The following is a 21,781-nucleotide window of genomic DNA, read 5'->3' on the forward strand; positions in this document are numbered from 1 at the left end:
AAATAAAGGTTCATCTGGAAAGTTTGTGTGTTTTGGGCCTGATGATTAATCACGAATGAAACACTGAAGAAGTTCACGCCACTGACGTCGTTTCATTTACAGGATCCTCATCATATATGTGCTTCTGTTTCATGTGAAGAGGGAAAGACCTGATTGATTTACTTTTGGATTTTGATATTTTTATAGGAATCTCATCTGGGACAAAGGGAGGTTAAAATGTTAATTCTGTTTTTGAAGCTTTATAAATGTGGAATGAATCTAAAATGAATAAAACAACTTGAAGTTTTGTCTGAAGTGTTTTTAACTGGAATGTAAACGATGCCTCTGACATAATTATTTGTCTTCCTCCTCTAGTCCTCCTCCTCTTCCCCTGCTCCTCTTCCTCTCCTCTAGTCCTCCTCCTCTTCCCCTGCTCCTCTTCCTATCCTCCTCCTCTTCCTCTTCTTCTCCTCCTCCCCCTCCTCTTCCTCTCCTCTAGTCCTCCTCCTCTTCCCCTGCTCCTCTTCCTATCCTCCTCCTCTTCTTCTCCTTCTCCTCCTCCCCCTCCTCTTCCTCTCCTCTTCTTCTCCTCTTTCTCTAGTCCTCCCTTCTCTCCTCCTCCTCCCCCTCCTCTTCCTCTCCTCTTCTTCTCCTCGTCTTCCCCTGCTCCTCTTCCTATCCTCCTCCTCTTCTTCTCCTTCTCCTCCTCCCCTCCTCTTCCTATCCTCTTCTTCTCCTCTTTCTCTAGTCCTCCCTTCTCTCCTCCTCCTCCCTCTCCTCTTCCTCTCGTCCTCCTCCTCTTCTCCTCTCCTCCTCCTCCCACTCTTTCTCTCCTCCTCCTCCCTCTCCTCTTCCTCTCCTCCTCTTTCTCTAGTCCTCCTCCTCTTCTCCTCTCCTCCTCCTCCCTCTCTTTCTCTCCTCCTCCTCCCTCTCCTCTTCCTCTCCTCCTCTTTCTCTAGTCCTCCTCCTCTTCTCCTCTCCTCCTCCTCCCTCTCTCCTCCTCTCCTCCCTCTTATATTTAATCTCCTGTCATGTTGAACTCCATCTCTTGCTCTCTGGCTGCCATGGTTACCGACTTCACATTATGCAGTTGCCATGGTGACAATGATCAGCTGATCGGTGTCTTTCTTTTTTTTGATCTGTCATCAATAAACCCGTCGGTGACGTCATTCTATTTCCTTTTTGTGCGGGAAGTCGATGACAGAGAAGCTGCTGATCAGGCGGATCAGTGTCTGCTCTGCATCCTTCCTCTTCCTCCTCTTCTCTCCTCCTCCTCTTCTCTTCTCTCCTCCTCCTCCTCTTCCTCCGCAGCGATGCTTCCTTCAGCCTGACGGGCCTCGGTGCTCTGTGAGCGGCCGGACTCTCGGTCATGGTCCAGAAATCCCGCAACGGCGGCATGTTCCCCGCAGCGCAGACCGACCAGAAGAAGCTGAAGGTCGGCTTCGTGGGTCTGGAGGCCGGAGGCAGCGAGTCCAGAGACGGAGCTCTGCTCATATCAGGTGTGTGTGTGTGTGTGTGTGTGTGTGTGTGTGTGTGTGTGTGTGTGTGTGTGTGTGTGTGTGTGTGTGTGTGTGTGTGTGTGTGTGTGTGTGTGTGTGTGTGTGTGTGTGTGTGTGTGTGTGTGTGTGTGTCAGAAATTAAAGATAAAATTTACATTTAAAATAAGCCCCTCCCACCAGATATTTAAAGGGGATTGGTTAGTGCTTCTCCAGGTTAGTGTGGGTATCTGGCTCATGTCTACCAACCCAAACACTCTGGGGAAAACACTTCCTGGGTTTTGTTATAGTTCCTCTAAGTCAGAAACGTCATGCTTGAGCGACTTGATTGAGCTTCCTGGGTTTTGTGTCGTCACAAGGAACTGGAAGTCTCCCTACATGGCCTTGGCCCACCCCCCCACCTCATCCCTCCTAAAACTGAGTTCAAATAATCATGATCGCCCCTGGTGTCCAGCTGCAGTACAGGTCATAGACCTCCTCCATGTTAGCAGATGGGACATGGACCAAAATAAGGAATCAAAGTGAAAGAAATGTTTGTCAAAGATGTTTCTGTCATTTCAGCTCGTTCTCATCTCTCTGATGTTTGTTCACGTGTTTCTGATCAGTTTGGTTTGAATCAGTTATTTGATGATATGAAAACAGGCTGAGACGTGATGATTGACAGCTGACACTGACTCCTGTGATTGGTAGTGTGTGTGTGTGGGCGGGACCTTGATACAACGTTTCCACTCTACGACTGCACAGACTGACTGTAAACAATGTCATCACCAGAAGATGGCAGCGTTTGTATCTGAGATATTGTAATTTTTATGTTTGGAGAAGGTGGAGACGTGTCGTCCATCTTTGTTTACAGGCTACAGTTAGCATACTGTGGTTAGCAGGAAGCTAAAGTATTAACGACATTAGGCGCCCCACAGATACCACAAGGAAGCTTCTCCCTCTGAGGGGGGGGGGGACTTCTGGTGAATTAAAGTCAACTGAGGATTCATTGATCACTGACTGATGTCTGTCTCTGTCCAGGTGCGGAGGACGGACCTCGGCGGCAGCGCAGCAGCGTCTCCGGGGGAAAGAAACCTCCGAAACGAAATGCTCTCTACAGACGACTGCAGAACTTCCTGTACAACGTCCTGGAGAGGCCTCGAGGATGGGCCTTCATCTACCACGCCTACGTGTAAACACCTGTCCTCACACCTGTCCTCACACCTGTCCTCACACCTGTCCTCACATCTGTCCTCACACCTGTCCTCACATCTGTCCTCGCCTGTCCTCACATCTGTCTCACCTGTCCTCACATCTGTCCTCACATCTGTCCTCACACCTGTCCTCACATCTGTCTCGCCTGTCTCACACCTGTCCTCACACCTGTCCTCACATCTGTCCTCACACCTGTCCTCACATCTGTCCTCACATCTGTCCTCACACCTGTCCTCACACCTGTCCTCACATCTGTCCTCGCCTGTCCTCACATCTGTCCTCGCCTGTCCTCACACCTGTCCTCACATCTGTCTCACATCTGTCTCACACCTGTCCTCACACCTGTCCTCACATCTGTCTCGCCTGTCCTCACACCTGTCCTCACACCTGTCCTCGCCTGTCCTCACATCTGTCCTCACACCTGTCCTCACATCTGTCCTCACCTGTCCTCACATCTGTCCTTGCATCTGTCCTCACAATTGTCCTCACATCATTTGTCACACCTGTCCTCACCTGTCCTCACACCTGTCCTCACACCTGTCCTCACCTGTCCTCACACCTGTCCTCACATCTGTCCTCACATCTGTCCTCGCATCTGTCCTCACAATTCTCCTCACATCTGTTGTCACACCTGTCCTCACATCTGTCCTCACATCTGTCCTCACATCTGTCCTCACCTGTCCTCACATCTGTCCTCACATCTGTCTTCATATTTGTCCTCACATCTGTTTCTGTTTGAAATAAACATCAAAATACATAATAACAGTCGAAACAGGAAACTAAAGTGAAGGACGTCAGTGACTCACGGATAAAATCAATAGTCAGTTTCAAGGAAGACCTGAGATCAGGTGCCACAGTTTTAATATTCCCCTGGAAACACAGATGTCAGTGGATGTTTTGTTTTCAGGTTCCTGCTGGTGTTCTCCTGTCTGGTTCTGTCTGTGTTCTCCACCATCAAAGAGTACGAGAAGAGTTCAGAGGACGCTCTCTACATCCTGGTAAAAACACTTTTATCTGATCTGAGGTCAGAGGTCAGGCACTTTCTGAGTCAGTGCTCCGGCTAATTCAACAGGAAACCATCAAAACAGAAATCAATCAGCTGCTTTATCAATAAGTTTTTTACGGTGTGTTGTTGTCGTCATGTCACAGGAAGTGGTGACCATCGTGGTGTTCGGGGTGGAGTACATGGTGAGGATCTGGGCTGCAGGTTGTTGTTGTCGGTTCAGAGGATGGAGAGGACGACTCAAGTTCGCCAGAAAACCCTTTTGTGTCATCGGTGAGTCTGACCACGATAAAGACACGTTCACCAGAGGACGGTAGGACTCACCTCTCTCTCTCTCTGACCTGTCTGTCTCTCAGATGTTATGGTGTTGATAGCATCCATCTCCGTCTTGGCGGCGGGGACTCAGGGGAACGTCTTTGCAACATCAGCAATTCGTTCTCTTCGGTTCCTTCAGATCCTGAGGATGATCCGTATGGACCGACGAGGAGGAACCTGGAAACTGCTTGGATCAGTGGTGTACGCCCACAGCAAGGTGTGTGTGTGTGTGTGTGTGTGTGTGTGTGTGTGTGTGTGTGTGTGTGTGTGTGTGTGTGTGTGTGTGTGTGTGTGTGTGTGTGTGTGTGTGTGTCAGCAGTCCTGGTTTGTTCGTATCATGTTTGTTACATCTGATCTTATCCATTGATCCTGGACTGTTATTGATCGGAGTTATTGATCCTCCCCTCCCCAGTGTTTCACTCCCAGTTTGTTTAAAGATGTGTGTTTGTGTATGCGCACATATTTGTGTGTGTATGATTTCAGTTTCAGTCTGAAAATAAAAGTAGATCTTTTTTCTTGTGTCTGTGATTTTATGTCACATCATCAGTGATGAACTCAGAGTCACAAGATGTTTTAGTTCTTCGGTCACCATCGGCAGGGAAACCGAGCCGGAGGCGATCGCTCCCCGGTTCGTGTCCAAGTTGTGTGCTACCTCACGGATCACCCCTCTTGATCCACAGCCACCTCCACGTCTTTTCTGCAGCCTAGTTCCTGGTGTCTCTTCTCCCCTGCAAAGCTCTGCAGCCCACCTCCATGGGCACACACGGGCCTTCCATCTGCATTCAATGAAAATCCCTAGATATTTAACCTTCTTGTGTTAATGGGCCTCCTCTATCAAGCCTCCCTAGGTCGACCGTCAGCTACCAATCGCACTCTGAAAGTAGGAGTCCAGTAGTAGAGGCCCTGAGCTCCATCAACAGTGTCTCTCCTGCCCTTCTTTCAGCCCCTGGTCATGGTGCCACCTTTACCTGCCTTCTCCCAAGGCTTTTGAGCAGCAGCTCATGATGTGCTCCAGGGAACCTCTTGCCAGGCACAGTGGGCATGCCTGGGTACTGGCATGGATTGTTGGTGTGCCCCTAAAGGGCAATACCGCTTAAACTCAGGCAGGGCCAGCCACCACCAAAGGAACTAGCTGATATTTCTCTCAAAGCCTTCCACATTGGTCATTGTCTCCTCATTAATAAGTAGAGAAGCTGCAGGAAGCATTGTTCAAAGTCTTCAGAGGATTCCATGCTGATAAATCAATGCTTTATTGACTGGACTCTGCAGTGTCTCTAAAGGGGCAGTCGAAGATCTTCCCCAGCCTCTTCACCGGCCTCTCTGTCCCTGATGGAATCTGGGCTCCTGATATGGTGCAACCAGGGATGATGCCTTTTTGTAGCCGATGCCATTCAGATGTTGTGGTTCCAATGGTGCATCTCAGACTGAAATTGTTGTAGTGTTCTTCGGTCCTCTCTGGAAAATGGCACCTTCTCAGTGCTGTTGACAAGGTCGAGCCAAATGACGGCCAGGTCTCCTCTACTCTCTCTCTCTATTCTCATAGGTCAACTGGGTAACTACTCATGTCTCTCTCTCTGTTTCTGTTCCTAATGTCTCTTTGTCGCCCCCTACAGGAGTTGATCACAGCCTGGTACATCGGCTTCCTGTGTCTCATTCTGGCCAGTTTCCTCGTTTATTTGGCAGAAAAAGAAGATAACGAACAGTTTGAGACGTATGCTGACGCCCTCTGGTGGGGACTGGTGAGACTGAAACACATGATACTGTGATACATGTTACTATGACTTCAGGGGACATTACATCAACCCGGTCAGACTGGGTAGAGTTAAGATCTCGTTCAGGTTAAAGTCTTTTCTAAGAAAGACTGACTCAGCGATTTACATCTCAGGTTTGACCTCGACATTTGTCTTGACATCCTGTTACTTGTTTCCAGGCGATCTGATTGTTCTGTTTCTGTCAGATCACATTGACAACCATCGGTTATGGAGATAAGTTCCCCATCACCTGGAATGGACGTCTCCTGGCTGCGACCTTCACTCTGATCGGAGTATCTTTCTTTGCTCTGCCCGCTGTGAGTCATTCAAATGATTACCTGAGTTAACCTGAGGTTAGCGTCGACCTGGTCTCCACTCACCTGGTCTGCGGTTCTAATCTGTGTCCTCAGGGGATCCTGGGTTCCGGTTTTGCTCTGAAGGTCCAGGAGCAGCACCGACAAAAACACTTTGAGAAGAGACGAAACCCAGCAGCCGGACTCATCCAGGTGAACTGACACTCTGATGGCCACGGCCATTTTCTCTGAGCAAGTCCATCGTATCGTTACAGTAACCTCATCGTTCCTTTAACCTCAATGTTACGGTAACCTTGTCGTTATGGTAACTTCATTGTTATGGTAACCTTGTCGTTACACTAACCTTATCGTTACGGTAACCTTGTCGTTATGGTAACCTCATTGTTACGTAACCTCACTGTTACGGTAACCTTGTCGTTATGGTAACCTTGCCGTTACACTAACCTTATCGTTATGGTAACCTCATTCTTAATGGATCCTTGTTGTTACACTAACATTATCGTTAAGGTAACCTCACTGTTATGGTAACCTCACTGTTACGGTAACCTTGTTGCTATGGTAACCTTATCGTTTGGCGACATAACCACTTTAGGAAAAAGACATGGAGCTAACTTTAAGTTCTGAAACTTAAAACTCAGAACCACAAAGAAGCTGCTGATGACGAAGACAAATCTTTTCAATTCATCGGCTTGTTTCGTTTCTGCAGTGACGACATGTGACCGATGACATCATCACTTAATTTAGAACAAACTCCTGCAGCTGAAACTGGATGAAACATGTTTAGAGCAGAAACTCAGTGACAAATATTTACTCCACATTAAAACCAATGATGCAGCAAACATATTTATGTGCTTTTACTTTGAAAATCTGTGCGGGCGATGGGTTCCTTCCTGCTCTGTCTGCATCTGGCTTGTAGTTGTTTCCAGGGAAATAATCCTCCTCTGTCCGTCTGCAGGCGGCGTGGAGAGTTTACGCCACAAATCTGAGCCGAACTGATCTGTCTTCCACCTGGGACTATTACGAGAGGACGGTGTCTGTCCCCATGTACAGGTGAGTCGGTCTCACCTGTCTGTCTGTCGGTTTCTACCTGCCTGTCTGTCGCTATGATTAAATCGTCTTCTCTGTGTCTCAGGTTGATTCCTCCTCTCAATCAGTTGGATTTACTGAGGAACCTCAAGAACAAATCAGGACTCTCATTCAGGTTAGAATATGTTACAAGTATTACTACTACAGCAAGTACACAGAGTACTGCATCAAGTACTCCAAAACAACCACAACTATAACTACTACAGTACTTTTGTTGAAGTGTGAACTTTAATTTATTCTAAAGTCACAGTCATCTAGAAGATTCGTCACAAGAAAAAATAATAACAACCAGTCTCTCTCTCATCTGTCTCTCTATCTGTCTCTCTGTAGGAAGGACGTCCAGCCTGAACCATCTCCCAGGTCAGTGTCCATCTTTATGTTCATGTCTGATTTCTTTCTCAGACCAAGATTTGTAATCATTCAGTCGGAGAACCCATGAACCCTGAGCTCTGACCCCCCCATCGCGAGTGCATGATGGTTTATGTTGATCAGTTATTGACCATTGTTTGTAAACAACTTATATTGATGCATAGTGGGATAAAATGAGTCACTATGAAATATATTTGTGTATATATATATATATATATATATATATATATATATATATATATATATATATATATATATGTGTATGAACCTAACCTTCCTGGAGCCAGACCTGCTGGAAGCTTACTGGGGAGTTTGGTTGCTGGACCTCGATGAAGAAACCTGCAGGGGCGTGATTAGGAGTAACGGCCGCCTGATCGTAATCTGAGTAGTGTTTTGCTATTGGACTTTAGTGGTAGTGTGGGTTGGCCATAATTTAACACAAGGTGGGTAAAAGGTTTCACTGTACCGGAACAGCTAAGGCTAATGATGAATGATCGATTTTTGGTCATATCATCAGATCTGCAGCTGTATGTCTTGGACAGAGCTGTCAACTGATCACAACCTGGTGGTGGACTGGATCAGATGGTGGGGAAGCCTGCTGGACAGACCTGGAAAACCCTAACGAGTCTTGAGGATGACCTGGGTTCTTTGTCAGAAAACGGTGGATTGATCTGTCTGGGTTGGGGGTGAGTTTCTGCTCCAAGTGAAAGAGTCTAAGATTCTTGGGGCCTTGTTCATGAGTGAGGGGGGGATGGAACGTCAGATGGACAGAATGGTCGGTGTTGTCCTGGACAGCTGTGATGAAGTAGAAGCTAAGCTGCGAGGCAAAACTTTCCATCAACTGCATGTTCTACTTTCCAACGCTCAGCTATGGTTACAACCTCTGGGTAATAAAATAATTCAATCATGAATACAAGCGTTGAGTTGAAAAAGGGTTTTTGGTGGCTGGGCTCAGCCTTAGAGATACAGAGAGGAGGTCAGGCCTCCGGATTGAGCTTAGAGTAGAATTACTGCTCCCTCATGTCTAAAGGGGACAGTTGAGGTTGTTCGGAGAGGTTTCCTCATGGATCCCTTCCATTGGAGGTTTACCGAGCACGCCCAACCAGGAGAAGACCCAAGGGTAGACCCAGAACTTGCTGGAGAGTCGACATATCAGGTTTGGCCTGGGAACCTCCAGAAGGAGCTGGAAAGCATGGCTGGGGAGAGGCATGTCTGAAATACTCAGCTTGGTCGGATCCTTCTGCAACCCGCTGTCAGATAATTGGAAGACTTACAACTTTATTTATAGCTTTTTCAATTTTCTTTCCAAGTACAAAGTCTTTTATCAAACAAAATGCAAAGCTCTCCCACCCCCCTGTAGTACACTTTTACTCTTGTATTTGGAGCAGTGATTATTGGTTAGTGGTTAGTTCAGTTTCGGACATGAACACAGGGTGAAGGTAACCATAACCGGAGACTGGATATAACTACATCACACCCTGAAGTGTCCACTCCCTTGGCATGTAGGTAAAACGTGCAGTTCCCCTTATGGTCCCAGTTCAAAATCATTATCAGTTTGTTTACCAGGTCCGTCCAGCTTCCTCTGCCTGATCCACCAAATGGTGATCATCATGACTGTCCAACAAACATGCAGATGTTCTGATGATAAACAACAAAGTCAGTTGGTAAATTCTAACAATAGGTATAAGAGAACCACCTCCTGGTCAGATATGATGTTTGTTAAAGCAGACTGTGATTAGAACGGCATTCCCCTCGTTCAGATCAGTCTGGCTCTGTTAGGGTCAGAATTTAGGTTTCTTCCCTTTGGTAAACGTTTGTTGTGGTTTGGCACTAATGAGAAGATTTGCTGAACTTGTCCCTCATGTTGAAATTTGTCTCATCATCCTGTTCGTGCAGAGCCCCAACATCTGAAATCATGGACAAGAATCATGTCTCATTGGGACAATAAAGGACATTCAGGAACTTTTCTCTTGACCTGATCCCAAAACATATTGATTAAACTTGTCTGTTATTTTGTCTGCAGTCAGAAGGTCAGTCTGAAGGAGAGGGTCTTCTCGTCCCCCCGCAGCTCAGGAACCAAAGGGAAAGGTTCCCCCCAGCATGGTGAGTTAGAACCAAGGTCTGCAGGTTCAAGTTCCCACCAACCAGCAAGAACCTTATTATTACTTACTATTTGATAAACATTAAACCAGACTGGAGGAACTTGTTCATGAAAAAACCTGCCAGAACTGGTTTGATTGAAAACCTGCGGACTAGACTATAACCTGAACAATAACCGGGACAGAACTCAACTACAGTACTGATTCTCTTGTGTCTCACATCCTTAACCTCTATCCATCCTTCACTGCTTACTTTCTTAAGTGGTTCCTACAGTCGGCCCCGGTGTTGCTCCTAGTGTGGGTCCTAGTCCTGGTGGGGCTCCTGGAGTTCCTGGAGGTCCTGGTGGTCCAGGGGGGATCCAGGCCCTGCGACGGTCCCCCAGCATGGAGCCTTGTCTGGAGGAGAGTCCCAGCAAGGTTCCAAAGAGTTGGAGCTTCGGAGAACGCAGCAGAACCCGACAGGCCTTCAGGATCCGAGGAGCTGCTTCACGCCAAAACTCTGAAGGTAAGACCTGCTGGGTACAGCCAATCAGAACTCTCTGACTGTGGGTCACAATTTGAACATCCACAACTTTAGAACGACATGACCTCCCAACACGACCACATCTGCTGACCAAGGATCTGTCATGTGGTCAGATATCAACAAGCTAGATGTGAACTTCTGATGAACATGAACCTCTTGTGGTTGGTGCATGATTCTTGTAGAGTAACTCCTACATGTGATGCACTTTGTCCCAGTGGTCACTCCCAGTTTTGCAACTACAACCAAACCAAACAAATGATCAAAGATATAAAAGTGATTCACGTTCCTGACCTGAGCTTTTCATTTACGATCAGACCCATTGATAGATTCTGAGACAAAGATCAGACACATGAAACACACACGTCGGAGTCGTCAAAGAATAAAAACATGTTAAACACAGTTTAAAGATTTGATCTAAACATTGAAAAGATAATTTAAAAGAGGAGATGAGGAGATAGTGAAGAGAACGAGGTGGAAGGAGAGGAAACAGCAAATCTCATCATCTGGGACAACTGGTTTGTAACGGTTCCCTCTGGTTTAGATCTGACTGGTTTATCTGAATGGTTAATACAGGACCTGAATGGTTAATACAGGACCTGACTGGTTCATACAGGACCTGACTGGTTTATATTGAATCTGATTGGTTCATTGTGGATCTGACTGGTTTCTACAGGTTTATAGTTTGTGGTAACTGTTGTGTCAGCATGGAAACATGTAAACCAGCATGATTCTGAGCTTCTTCTTCACTATGAAAACATGACTGGAACTGAATGCCTTTGAATGTAGTCATTATGATGATATAGTTTCCACCTGTTTGCAGTCTTTATGCTAAGCTAGGCTAAGTGATGACACGGTGTCTGTGGTGAAACTGAGGATGTTGGACTGTTTCTTTAAATAAACACGTCAGGACCTGATGAAGACTTCCGTGTCTCCTCTGTCTCCTCCTGTAGTGCTCATTGAGATGCAGGATGAAGAGTTCAGACAGAAGAGCTCCCCAGGTCAGCGCACACGCACACGCACACACACACACACGCGCACGCGCACACACACACACACACACACACACACACGCACGCACGCACACGCACGCACGCACACACACACACACACACGCACGCACGCGCACACACACGCACGCACGCGCGCACACACACACACACACACACACACACACACACACACACACACGCACACACAGAGCAGAGCTACTGTCGTCCAGTATCAGGGTTGTTCTGTCCAGAAGATCAGGGGTCAGAGGACCGTAGGTCAGGGGTCGTGTGGTTCTGGAACTTGGACAAACATGTTTCTGGTCCTGTTGCTGTAACACAATGTTGGTCCATCAGTTGCAGGTAGGGGGCGCTGAGTGACACTGATGATGTTGTTGGTTTCAGACGCCAGCCTGCCAGGAGAAGACATGGCTGACGACAACAAGAGCTGCCACTGTGAGTTTGTCCCCCAGGATCTGACCCCGGGGTTAAAGGTCACCATCAGAGCCATCTGGTACGAGTTTTTATTTGATTTAGAAAATCACATATTTGATCAGTTTCTCTGCTCATCATTCATCATCGCTTTTCTCACCTTTATTTGCTCTTATTCTGCACTGAATCATTTTTATTCACATTATTCTTTACGTTTTTTTTTATTGGTTTGTGCTCACCCAGGGTCAAAGGTCACCATCAGCTGTTGGGTAAGAGTTAGTCTGATGTCCAGTTAGGTTCATTGTTTTCTGTTGTGTTGCTCCTCTGTCACGCTGTTTGGTAAGACATTCTTTATTCTTATTATTCCTGTTGGTGTTGGTGTCCACAGCTCGTCTCTTGTTGCTGATCCGATCTGTGTTGGTTCTTCTCTGATGGACCAGTTGTTCAGTTCTTTAGTCTGAAGCAGATCCTGGATCAGTTCAGGAAGTGGATCCAAACTAAAGACCAACGACTCTCAGTTCATCAGATGAATAAAAGAACAAACGTGTTTGTTGTCGAGTTTCATCTTCAGCCGTAAAAAAGGTTTAGTTTGTCCAGTCTGGGCTACTGTAAAAAAACATGGCTGCCTCCATAGAGGGCCCGCTCCTGATGTAAATATAAAGTATTTATATATAAAGTATTTAAATATAAAGGGCCCATTCTAGGGTAAAGAAAACAACAATTTAGATGATTAAACACTAGTGAAAACATCACTATGATTATTTTATGTTCAATTTCTGCCTGAAGATCCTTTCACCTGAATCGTACACACTGGAGCTTTAAACGTACAGAGGGAGTCTGCCTCCACAACTGAAGCTGAGATGATTCCACAGGAGAGGAGCTTGATGCTGAAGCTCTGGCTCCTCCTCTAGAGACTTTAGGGACAACAGCCTGAATTCTGGGAGCTCAGGGCTCTAGTGGTGATAAGGTACGATGAGCTCTTTAAGGTTTGATGCTGCCATATTATTAATGTAGGTGAGGAGGAGGGTTTTAAATTCTAAATGTAACCGGAAGCCAGTGTAGTGAAGCTAACACAGGAGACATGTGGTCTCTGGTCCTGGTTCTCTTCAGGACACGTGCTGCAGCATTTAGGACAAACTGCAGAGTCTTTAACGACTTCCTGCTGGAGCCTGATAATAAGGAATTACAATAATCACGTCTGGATGGAACAAAGGCCTGGACTCGTTCTTCTGCGTCTTTTTGAGAAAGGACATGTCTGATGTTTGAGATGTTACACAAGTGAAAGAAGGCGGTCCTAGAAATGTGTTTTAAGTGAGAATCAAAGGACAAATCAGGATCAAAGATCACTCCCTGATGTTTCACTGGAGGTGAGGACGATGTCGTCTAGCGCAGCTTCATCATTAGATAATGAATCTCTGAGGTGTTTAGGGCCAAGTATTAGAACCTCTGTTTTATTGAGGTCATCCAGGTTTTTATCTCCTTAAAACATGTTTGGAATTTGTTCAGCTGATGAGTTTCTTCATGTTTCATAGACGAGTATTTCTATGAACTAGAGTACAGTTCACCTTTAACATGTTCTGGGTCGTCTCCATGTTGGATGTACACACAAGTCCATTTTGTGAGGACTCTGTAGGTCTATGAGGTGAATGTAGTCTACAGAGACCAGTTAAGACCTACTGGACACAACACGCCAGCAGGGGTCCTCGTGGTCACAGCTGACTTCCTGTTTCCTCTGTCGCAGCATCATGCGTTTCATGGTGTCTAAGAGGAAGTTTAAGGAGAGTCTCCGTCCATATGACGTCATGGATGTGATCGAACAGTATTCAGCCGGTCACCTGGACATGCTTGCCCGCATCAAGAACCTCCAGTCCAGGTAAGACTCTGACCTCTGAGGTTGGGCCAGTTTGTGTTTCCTGTCAAATGTTTTAGTATCAGCGCTGTCATGGATTCCTGACCTGCTCTGTGTCCTGATTGGCAGAGTGGATCAGATTGTTGGCAGAGGAACACCAACTGCAGACAAAGACCGTCCCAAAGCAGCCAATGAGGAGCTTCCTGAGGATCCAAGCATGATGGGACGGTTGGGGAAGGTGGAGAAGCAGGTAACCATTAACAACCAGTGTGTTGAGCTGCGCAGGTTTACTGATGCAGCTTCAGCTTTGAATGTGATTGGTCCTCTGCCGCTCATGTGACCCACAGGTGCTGTCCATGGAGAGAAAGTTGGACTTCCTGGTGAACATCTACATCCAGCGAATGGGAATCCCTCAGGCTGAGACCGACGCCTACTTTGGATCCAAGGAGCCAGACCCAGCTCCGCCCTACCACAGTCCAGTGGATCAGCTGGAGAAGAGCCAGTCTGTCCCCAAGACCCTGCAGTAAGTGTCCCTGGTTACTGAAGACCACATCAGACCAGTGTCGGACCAGAACCTGTGTCAGACCAGAACCAGTACCAGACTAGAACCAGTGTCACCAGAACAAGAATCAGTATCACACGTTGTTCACATGTTGTTTACGTGTTGTGCAGGGTGTTGCCTAGCGACCAAGTGGAGAAGACTCATCATGTGACCAAGATGGTTCGCTCCAGCAGCTCCACGGGTCACAGAAACTACAAAACCCCCACATGCCCTCCCTCCACCTCCTGGCAGCCAATCAGCTCCCAACTCCCTCAACATGCCCCACCCCCTCATCAGCGTAGCCACGGCAACACACCAAGTCCGGTGGGAGGCGGGTCACTGGTTCGACTCCCACCTCCTCCGGCCGGAGAGAGACATGGAGGGAAGCGGTCGAACCGGCAAAGCACGGGAGAGCGAGGAGGGGCAGAGAGGGCAGGGGAGGGGATCAATGGGACCGAGGGGGAGGGGAGGGGAGGAGGTGAAGCTGGAAAGTGATACGTCCGTCTCCATCCCGTCCGTCGACCACGAGGAGCTGGAACGTTCCTTCAGTGGGTTCTCCATCTCTCAGTCCAGAGAGAACCTGGACTTCCTCAACAACAGCTTCTACTCCTCCAACCTGGACCGGCGAGGAGGTGGAGGCTCCGCCCTCCGCCCCTACATTGCTGAGGGCGAGTCAGACTCCGACTCTGAGCTCTGTGCCCCGTCACCACACTCGGACCAGGCCTAGACCGGAACCAGGTGGAGCTGAAGGTGAACCAGGGAAGAACCAGCAGAAAACTAAAGAGCCTCGAAAATGTGAATGAAACGTCAGAGACGAGACATTAACACCAGCTGAGAGTGAAGCATCATGGGAAAAGAAGACGTCAGTGTTTTCATTTGTTCAGCAAGTGTTTTTTCTTTCACTGATTGGTTCACTGCTGTGACATCTTAAGACCCATATTAACTATAATCAGAAGATTATCGATCAATTTATTTGTTCAATTTTAAAACTTTTACGCTGGAAGTCAACAATATCTGACACATCACCATGACAACAGACTGTTGTTGACTTCCAGTGTAAAAGAACTCAAACATGTTCAGTGATTGTTATATTTTATTTATTTTGAATTCAGTCAAAGATTCATAAAAATGTTCTCGTCACTGTGACATCTTGTTTTCTAACATCATGGATTTGTCGTACAGTATAAACCTGGCTCGTTCTCGCCCATCACACGATGGTCCTGGTTACGGTTGCTAAGCTGTCAGTGGACAGTCAGGGGGAGGGGCTTTAAATGATGGTGATGTATGTGAACGTAAGGGATCAAGACAAATCATGTCATAAAAACATGTAAACAATGTAATCATTGTTTTAGTATCGTTAATCTCAACAGGAACGTTTATATAATATTGAAAATGTTTGAGTCAGTTATTGAATCTGTCCAGCAGGGGGCAATCAGCGTGATCAGTCGCTTACAGGAAGCTGATAATATAAGCTTACCAAAATAAAATTCTAATGTATTTAACTTCCTGAGCTCAGGGTGAAGAGTGGAAACAATTTGTCCTGGGGGGGGCGCTACAGGTGTAATTAATCTATCCCCTGAAACAGCAGCTCTCCTTTGATTGGCAGATGGAAGTGACTCGCTATTCACTGACCTGCTTTATGCTCATTAATATGAATGTAGAACACTTTATTTACTGTTTCCATGGAAACATTTCATCACTACCGTTAAAGAAGACACTTTTCTAGTTTTTACAGAAAAACTTTTTTTTATTTTCTGGTTCAAACGTCACGATATTATCTCAAGTTGTTTTAATGATTGAAAACTATTTCATTTTCTTAAATTGTTCTCGTTTGTTAAAATGTTTGAAAAACAATAAAAACAATAACCACAAAAAACCTTCATTCATTCTTTCTAAAGACGTCTCTGCGTCATTTAATAACAAAACATTTTGAAATAACACTTTCTTTAACCGGCTCATTTGACATGTTAAACCGTTTTAGTCATTCGATGTTGTCATGACGACAAACAACACCAAGTCAGTGATTCTATTTTAACGACTGCAGCTTTATTGAAAGTTCTTTAATAAACAGGAAACGATTTACACAGTGACGGCAAAGCGATGAGGCGGCCATCTTGTCGGTCACTTCTTCTTCTTGTATCTGATGGAGGGAACAGAGCGTTTCCATCATGTCACAGAAAAAAGGACGTAAACAACGTCAGCTGGTGGGAAATCTTACAATAAAATATGTTTATTTTACACTTAATGGGAGCGTAGTGCATTATGGGATATATTGATCAGGTAGTGACCATTGGTTGTAAGCTACTTTTCACAGTGCATTATGGGAAAATATAATGAATTAGTGAGACACTTTGACAGAGACGATGTGAAACTCACCTGGAGCCACCAGGACACTTCCTGTCCATGCCCAACCGCTTCCTGTCCGCAAAGGACGGTCTGTAGACAGGTACAGACAGTTAGACAGAGTTGAGACAGAAAGGTAGAGTCTAGACAGACAGACAGGTACAGACTGTCTCACCCAGCTCTGTAGTGTTTCAGATTCTTTCCGCTCGTGTTGGTCAGTTCTTTATCAAAGGCCGACTTCCTGCCTCCTTTTCCAGGTTTCTGATTGGCTGCTCAAACAGGAAGATGTTTATACGTTTATATATTTATCATATGTTTATATATTTATCAGTATCAATATTTGTGTTTATCTTTTTGACCTTTGATCGGCGTCTCGTCTTCTGCCATCGCTCTGGCTCTCTTTGGTCGTCTCTCTCTCTTGGCCGCCCGCTCAGCGAACATCTGAGCTTTTAAAATCTCGAACTGAGTGCGCTCCTCAGGCTGAGAGACACGAGGACACGTTAACGATACTGAGACATGAGGACACGTCAACAATTCATTTCATTATTATGGTGGATTATAATTGTTATTAAATCATTACCGTCAGGTCTTTCTTTTTTCCGTCTTTCAGAAACTTCTGTCTCTTCTTTTTTCCTCTGAGAGCGATGTCGAACTCCTGCAGAGCTTTAGACACTGAAAACGACAACAGTATAAATACTACACACAGTACTACACTGTAGTACTGTGTGTAGTAATACTACTACTACTACTACTACTACTACTCACCGCGACTCTGTTTTCTCTCTTGTTGAGTTTGAAACCAAACTCTCTGTGATTGACAGTCAGAGGCGGAGCCATCGAGACGTTTCTGAGCCACACTCAACTACACACACACACACACACACACACACACACACACACACACACACACACACACACACACACACACACACACACACACACACAGTTAAATAATTAATAAACCACATGTTAATGTTCTATAAAAACTAATATTTAGATTTCTTCTTCGTGTCTGTTAAAGATTCATTTAAATGTTTGAAGAATCTACTTGAACTTGATTTCCCTCCAGTTCTTGAAAGTGGTTTGTTTAGTAACATGTTAAAACCCGTTCGGAACAAACAGATAAATGTGCAGTTTCCCAGCCGGAGTCTGGTTCACCTCCCGCGGCCTCTACGAGAGAAATCATCAATCAAGAGAAAGAACCTTTAAAATGTACAAATCCTTACTGCTGCTACAGTCAGACAGTGAACTGATGTGAAGGAGAAGCTCTGTGAAGTGTCAGAGTGATGTCATGGCCAGTTCAGTTAGACTGTCAAAGGGTGAGTTCAGGTGTGTTCAGAGGTGAGTTCAGGTAGTTGATGAGTTCAGGTGAGTTCAGGTGAGTTCAGGTGAGTTGAGGTGTGTTGAGGTGAGTTCAGTTGTGTTGAGGTGGTTCAGTTGTGTTAAGGTGAGTTCAGTTGTGTTGAGGTGAGTTCAGTTGTGTTGAGGTGAGTTCAGGTGAGTTCAGTTGTGTTCAGGTGAGTTCAGTTGTGTTGAGGTGAGTTCAGGTGTGTTGAGGTGAGTTCAGGTGAGTTCAGTTGTGTTCAGGTGTGTTCAGTTGTGTTAAGGTGAGTTCAGTTGTGTTGAGGTGAGTTCAGTTGTGTTGAGGTGAGTTCAGTTGTGTTGAGGTGAGTTCAGGTGAGTTCAGTTGTGTTCAGGTGTGTTCAGTTGTGTTGAGGTGAGTTCAGGTGTGTTGAGGTGAGTTCAGGTGAGTTCAGGTGTGTTCAGTTGTGTTCAGGTGTGTTCAGTTGTGTTCAGTTGTGTTGAGGTGAGTTCAGTTGTGTTCAGGTGAGTTCAGGTGTGTTCAGGTGAGTTCAGTTGTGTTCAGGTGAGTTCAGGTGTGTTGAGGTGAGTTCAGTTGAGTTCAGGTGTGTTCAGGTGAGTTCAGTTGTGTTGAGGTGAGTTCAGGTGTGTTGAGGTGAGTTCAGTTGTGTTCAGGTGAGTTCAGGTGTGTTCAGGTGAGTTCAGTTGTGTTCAGTTGTGTTCAGGTGTGTTCAGGTGTGTTCAGGTGTGTTGAGGTGTGTTCAGGGTTGAGGTGTGTTCAGGTGTGTTGAGGTGTGTTCAGGTGTGTTCAGGTGTGTTCAGGTGTGTTCAGGTGTGTTCAGGTGTGTTCAGGTGAGTTCAGGTGTGTTGAGGTGTGTTGAGGTGTGTTCAGGTGTGTTCAGGTGTGTTAAGGTGAGTTCAGTTGTGTTAAGGTGAGTTCAGGTGGGCTAAGGTGAGTTCAGGTGAGTTCAGTTGTGTTCAGGTGAGTTCAGGTGTGTTCAGGTGAGTTCAGTTGTGTTCAGTTGTGTTCAGTTGTGTTCAGGTGAGTTCAGGTGAGTTCAGGTGTGTTCAGGTGAGTTCAGGTGTACCTTGGCCTCAGATGCAGCCAGCTCTCTCTCTTCTCTCTCCAGCCTCATCACAGCACCAACGTCTTTTTCGATTTTCGAGATCAAATCTCTGAACTTCAGGATCACCTCTGGGCGAGAGACACGCAGAGAGGGGGAGAAGGTGAGTCACAGCTCACCTGAGAAACAGGTTCACTCCTGTTACCTTCCTGAACTACCAACCGGCTCTGTCTATTTCCTGGACACAGTGCAGTCTCTCTGACCTGTCTGTCTCTCAGGTGAGCGTACCTGGTGGCAGGACTCGAGCTTTCACGATGTTCTTGGCTGATTTCACCACTTCCTTCAACATCTTCCTCTCAGACTCTCCGACCAGAGACACGGAACGTCCAGAGCGACCGGCTCTCGCCGTTCGACCAACACGGTGGACGTAATGTTTGACCGTGGACGGCATGGTGAAGTTTATCACCTGAGAGACAGACAGGTAGAGACAGACAGGAGCATGTGTGAGAGAGAGAGAGATGTGGTATGTTCAGACTCAGTTTTAATAAAAGCAGATGTCTGTAGAAATCAATGGTAACCATGGTAACAGTTAACACATGTAACTACAGAGACAGGTAAATTACCATGGTAACCTGGTAACTAGCGACTGACGCAGGTAAGTCTTTAATAACTGTACAGTTACATGGTGACCTGATAACACATTTGTTCTTCTGTAAGAACCCTGTAGAGATTCTACAAGAACGTACTGGTTCCTCAGAAGAACCTTCTTGGTTCTCCTGTAGTAACTATTAAGAGACATGACTCTCACCGTCTTCACTCCACCAATGTCCAAACCTCTGGCTGCAACATCTGTCGCCACCAAGATATCGATCTGTTCATCTTTAAAACGCCTGAGAACACGGAGAACAAGAACCAAGAGGGTAAATACATGGAAGAGAGGTTCTGGATTGTGTGTGTGTGTGTGTGTGTGTGTGTGTGTGTGTGTGTGTGTGTGTGTGTGTGTGTGTGTGTGTGTGTGTGTGTGTGTGTGTGTGTGTGTGTGTGTGTGTGTGTGTGTGTGTGTGTGTGTGTGTGTGTGTGTGTGTGTGTGTGTGTGTGTGTGTGTGTGTGTGTGTGTGTGTGTGTGTGTGTGTGTGTGTCTACCTGAGGTTCTCCAGCCTCTGGCTCTGGCTCAGTTCTCCATGCAGTTCTCCGACATTCAGTCCCATCAGACCCAGCAGGATATGAAGTCTATGAGCCTGTTTCCTCGTCTGAGTGAACACCATCACGTGATCCTGGAACGTCCGAGTCAGAAGAGCTAACACAACAAACAGCCGTCATTAAGAGAGCTGCAGTTCTATGAGTAGTACTTCAGTGGCACTGCAGTTCTATGAGTAGTACTTCAGTGGCACTGCAGTTCTATGAGTAGTACTGCAGACCGAGTACCTACCGGACACCACCGCCTCTCGGTCGCCCTCTCTGTTCGGTCGGATTCTGACAAACTCTTGTCGTAGGAACGGAGCCACATCAGTATTGCTGTTAACAAAGATCCTGATTGGCTGCTTCAAAGAAACCGCTGCCAGGTCTTTCACCTGGAAACGAGGGTCACATGACAAACAGTGATGCAACTGGGGACACTGGTCACATGACGCACACAGCTGGGGGCCCAGGTCACATGACAGAGGTGTGAGTGCGTACCTCGTCCGTCATGGTGGCAGAGAACAACATGGTCTGTCTGTTGTAGGAACACAACCTGATGACCTCCTTCATCTGCTCCTCAAAGTACTCGTCCAACATCCTGAACGATCACAGGCACACAGGTGAGTATGTTGGACGATGGCTTGTAAGCCTGTGATGACGTGTCAGTGTTTACCTGTCAGCCTCGTCCAGGATCAGGATCTCAATGTGAGAGAGCTCAAAGCTCGGTGTGTTGTGCAGGTGATCGATCAGTCGACCGGGTGTGGCAATCAGGACGTCTGGCCCCGCCCTCAAAGCCACCTCCTGAGACTTCAGGTCCAAACCACCTGCAGACAAAACCCAGACAGGTCACCCGAGTCCAGAGGCAGAACCAGTAACATGTCAGTAACGTTTCGTACCAACAGCCAGGCAGGTGGTGATGGAGGTGAACTGGGCCAGCTGACGAGCCACAGAGTGAACCTGGATACCCAACTCCCTGGTCGGAACCAGAATCAAGACCCGGGTCACCTGGGACGTCCTCGGCTTGTAAACCAAACGCTCCAACACTGGCAGCATGAAGGCGGCCGTCTTCCCTGAGGACAGAACATTTCATATGAATGAATGTGGTTCCAGTGTGGTGAACTGGTTCCAGTGTGGTTGAGTGTGGTGAACTGGTTCCAGTGTGGTGAGCTGGTTCCAGTGTGAACAGGTTACCTGTCCCAGTAGCAGCGCAGGCACAGAGGTCTCTGCCCAGCAGGCCAACAGGAACACAGGCCTTCTGAATCGGAGTCGGCAGCTTGAAGCCCAAAGCTGTGATGGCCTGCAGGGACACAACAGGAAGTCACTAACACCAACAACAACCAGACCAGAGGCCCTAGAAGGTCGTTCTTGCATTGGAACCAAAGAACCAGCCAGTGGAACCCAGTGGTGAAGACTTTCTATCAGAGGCTCTGACAAACCAGCAGACGACTCAGGAGACACTGGTTTCCACAGAGAACTGACCACATAGATTATTGATCACGTCTGAGCCACAGGACTCGTGGTGTTTAAAGGGATTTACCTTCAGGATGGGTCTGGATAGGTTCATATTATCAAAGGTCAGCTCATCATCATACTGAGACGCGTCTTCGGAGTACGACTCTGCGGCCTGAACACAAAAACAGTTGTTACCACGGTATCCAGGTACATCCACCAGTGACATCATCAGCACTTCATCTTCACCTCCATTCCAGCCTTCCTCTTCCTCCCACGTTTTTCTTTCTCTCTCAGGGTGTCTGACAGGAAACAGGAAGGAACACAAATACGTTTTAAAATACATCTAGAATCAAAATAATAGTTTTATATTTACTGTTGTTCTGATCAAGAGCTGCAGTTTGACTGGATTCTACTTTGAAGAAAACTTTGTTTCTGCTTCCTGTCAAACTACAAAATAAAAGACTCACAAACTTACCTGATTTAGTTAGAATTTCCTCATCACTC

The 21,781-nt window shown here is 46.5% G+C and overlaps 2 protein-coding genes across 2 annotated transcripts in view; one reads left to right on the plus strand and one right to left on the minus strand.

Moving 5' to 3' along the window:
• The first annotated feature begins 1,025 nt into the window (after positions 1-1,025).
• LOC118105130 (potassium voltage-gated channel subfamily KQT member 2) lies at positions 1,026-15,813 on the plus strand. Its single transcript, XM_035152556.2, is given in 20 exon segments — positions 1,026-1,478; positions 2,496-2,646; positions 3,577-3,667; positions 3,819-3,945; positions 4,029-4,204; positions 5,601-5,726; positions 5,945-6,055; positions 6,149-6,244; positions 7,008-7,102; positions 7,185-7,253; positions 7,469-7,498; positions 9,531-9,610; positions 9,869-10,111; positions 11,080-11,127; positions 11,521-11,629; positions 13,289-13,420; positions 13,526-13,646; positions 13,744-13,919; positions 14,069-14,392; positions 14,394-15,813. Coding segments are annotated over 20 exon segments (2,727 nt in total). The 5' UTR covers positions 1,026-1,348; the 3' UTR covers positions 14,686-15,813.
• Positions 15,814-15,819: 6 nt separating this feature from the next.
• ddx27 (DEAD (Asp-Glu-Ala-Asp) box polypeptide 27) overlaps positions 15,820-21,781 on the minus strand; it is a 7,740-nt gene continuing 1,778 nt past the window's right edge. The window contains exons 4-21 of the mRNA XM_035152561.2: positions 21,753-21,781; positions 21,524-21,576; positions 21,363-21,449; positions 21,017-21,122; positions 20,722-20,895; positions 20,499-20,649; positions 20,324-20,423; positions 20,076-20,217; positions 19,790-19,943; positions 19,455-19,536; positions 18,935-19,112; positions 18,671-18,777; positions 17,046-17,142; positions 16,861-16,952; positions 16,640-16,760; positions 16,456-16,549; positions 16,314-16,373; positions 15,820-16,077 (exon numbers count right to left, since the gene is read on the minus strand). The exon at positions 21,753-21,781 is cut by the window's right edge and continues 161 nt beyond it. Of these exons, the coding sequence (XP_035008452.1) occupies positions 16,059-16,077; positions 16,314-16,373; positions 16,456-16,549; positions 16,640-16,760; positions 16,861-16,952; positions 17,046-17,142; positions 18,671-18,777; positions 18,935-19,112; positions 19,455-19,536; positions 19,790-19,943; positions 20,076-20,217; positions 20,324-20,423; positions 20,499-20,649; positions 20,722-20,895; positions 21,017-21,122; positions 21,363-21,449; positions 21,524-21,576; positions 21,753-21,781 (1,846 nt within the window). The 3' untranslated portion in view covers positions 15,820-16,058. The remainder of the gene's footprint in view (positions 16,078-16,313; positions 16,374-16,455; positions 16,550-16,639; positions 16,761-16,860; positions 16,953-17,045; positions 17,143-18,670; positions 18,778-18,934; positions 19,113-19,454; positions 19,537-19,789; positions 19,944-20,075; positions 20,218-20,323; positions 20,424-20,498; positions 20,650-20,721; positions 20,896-21,016; positions 21,123-21,362; positions 21,450-21,523; positions 21,577-21,752) is intronic.

The sequence above is a fragment of the Hippoglossus stenolepis genome, chromosome 3 (genome assembly GCF_022539355.2).
Source record: "Hippoglossus stenolepis isolate QCI-W04-F060 chromosome 3, HSTE1.2, whole genome shotgun sequence".
Taxonomy (NCBI): Eukaryota; Metazoa; Chordata; class Actinopteri; order Pleuronectiformes; family Pleuronectidae; genus Hippoglossus; species Hippoglossus stenolepis.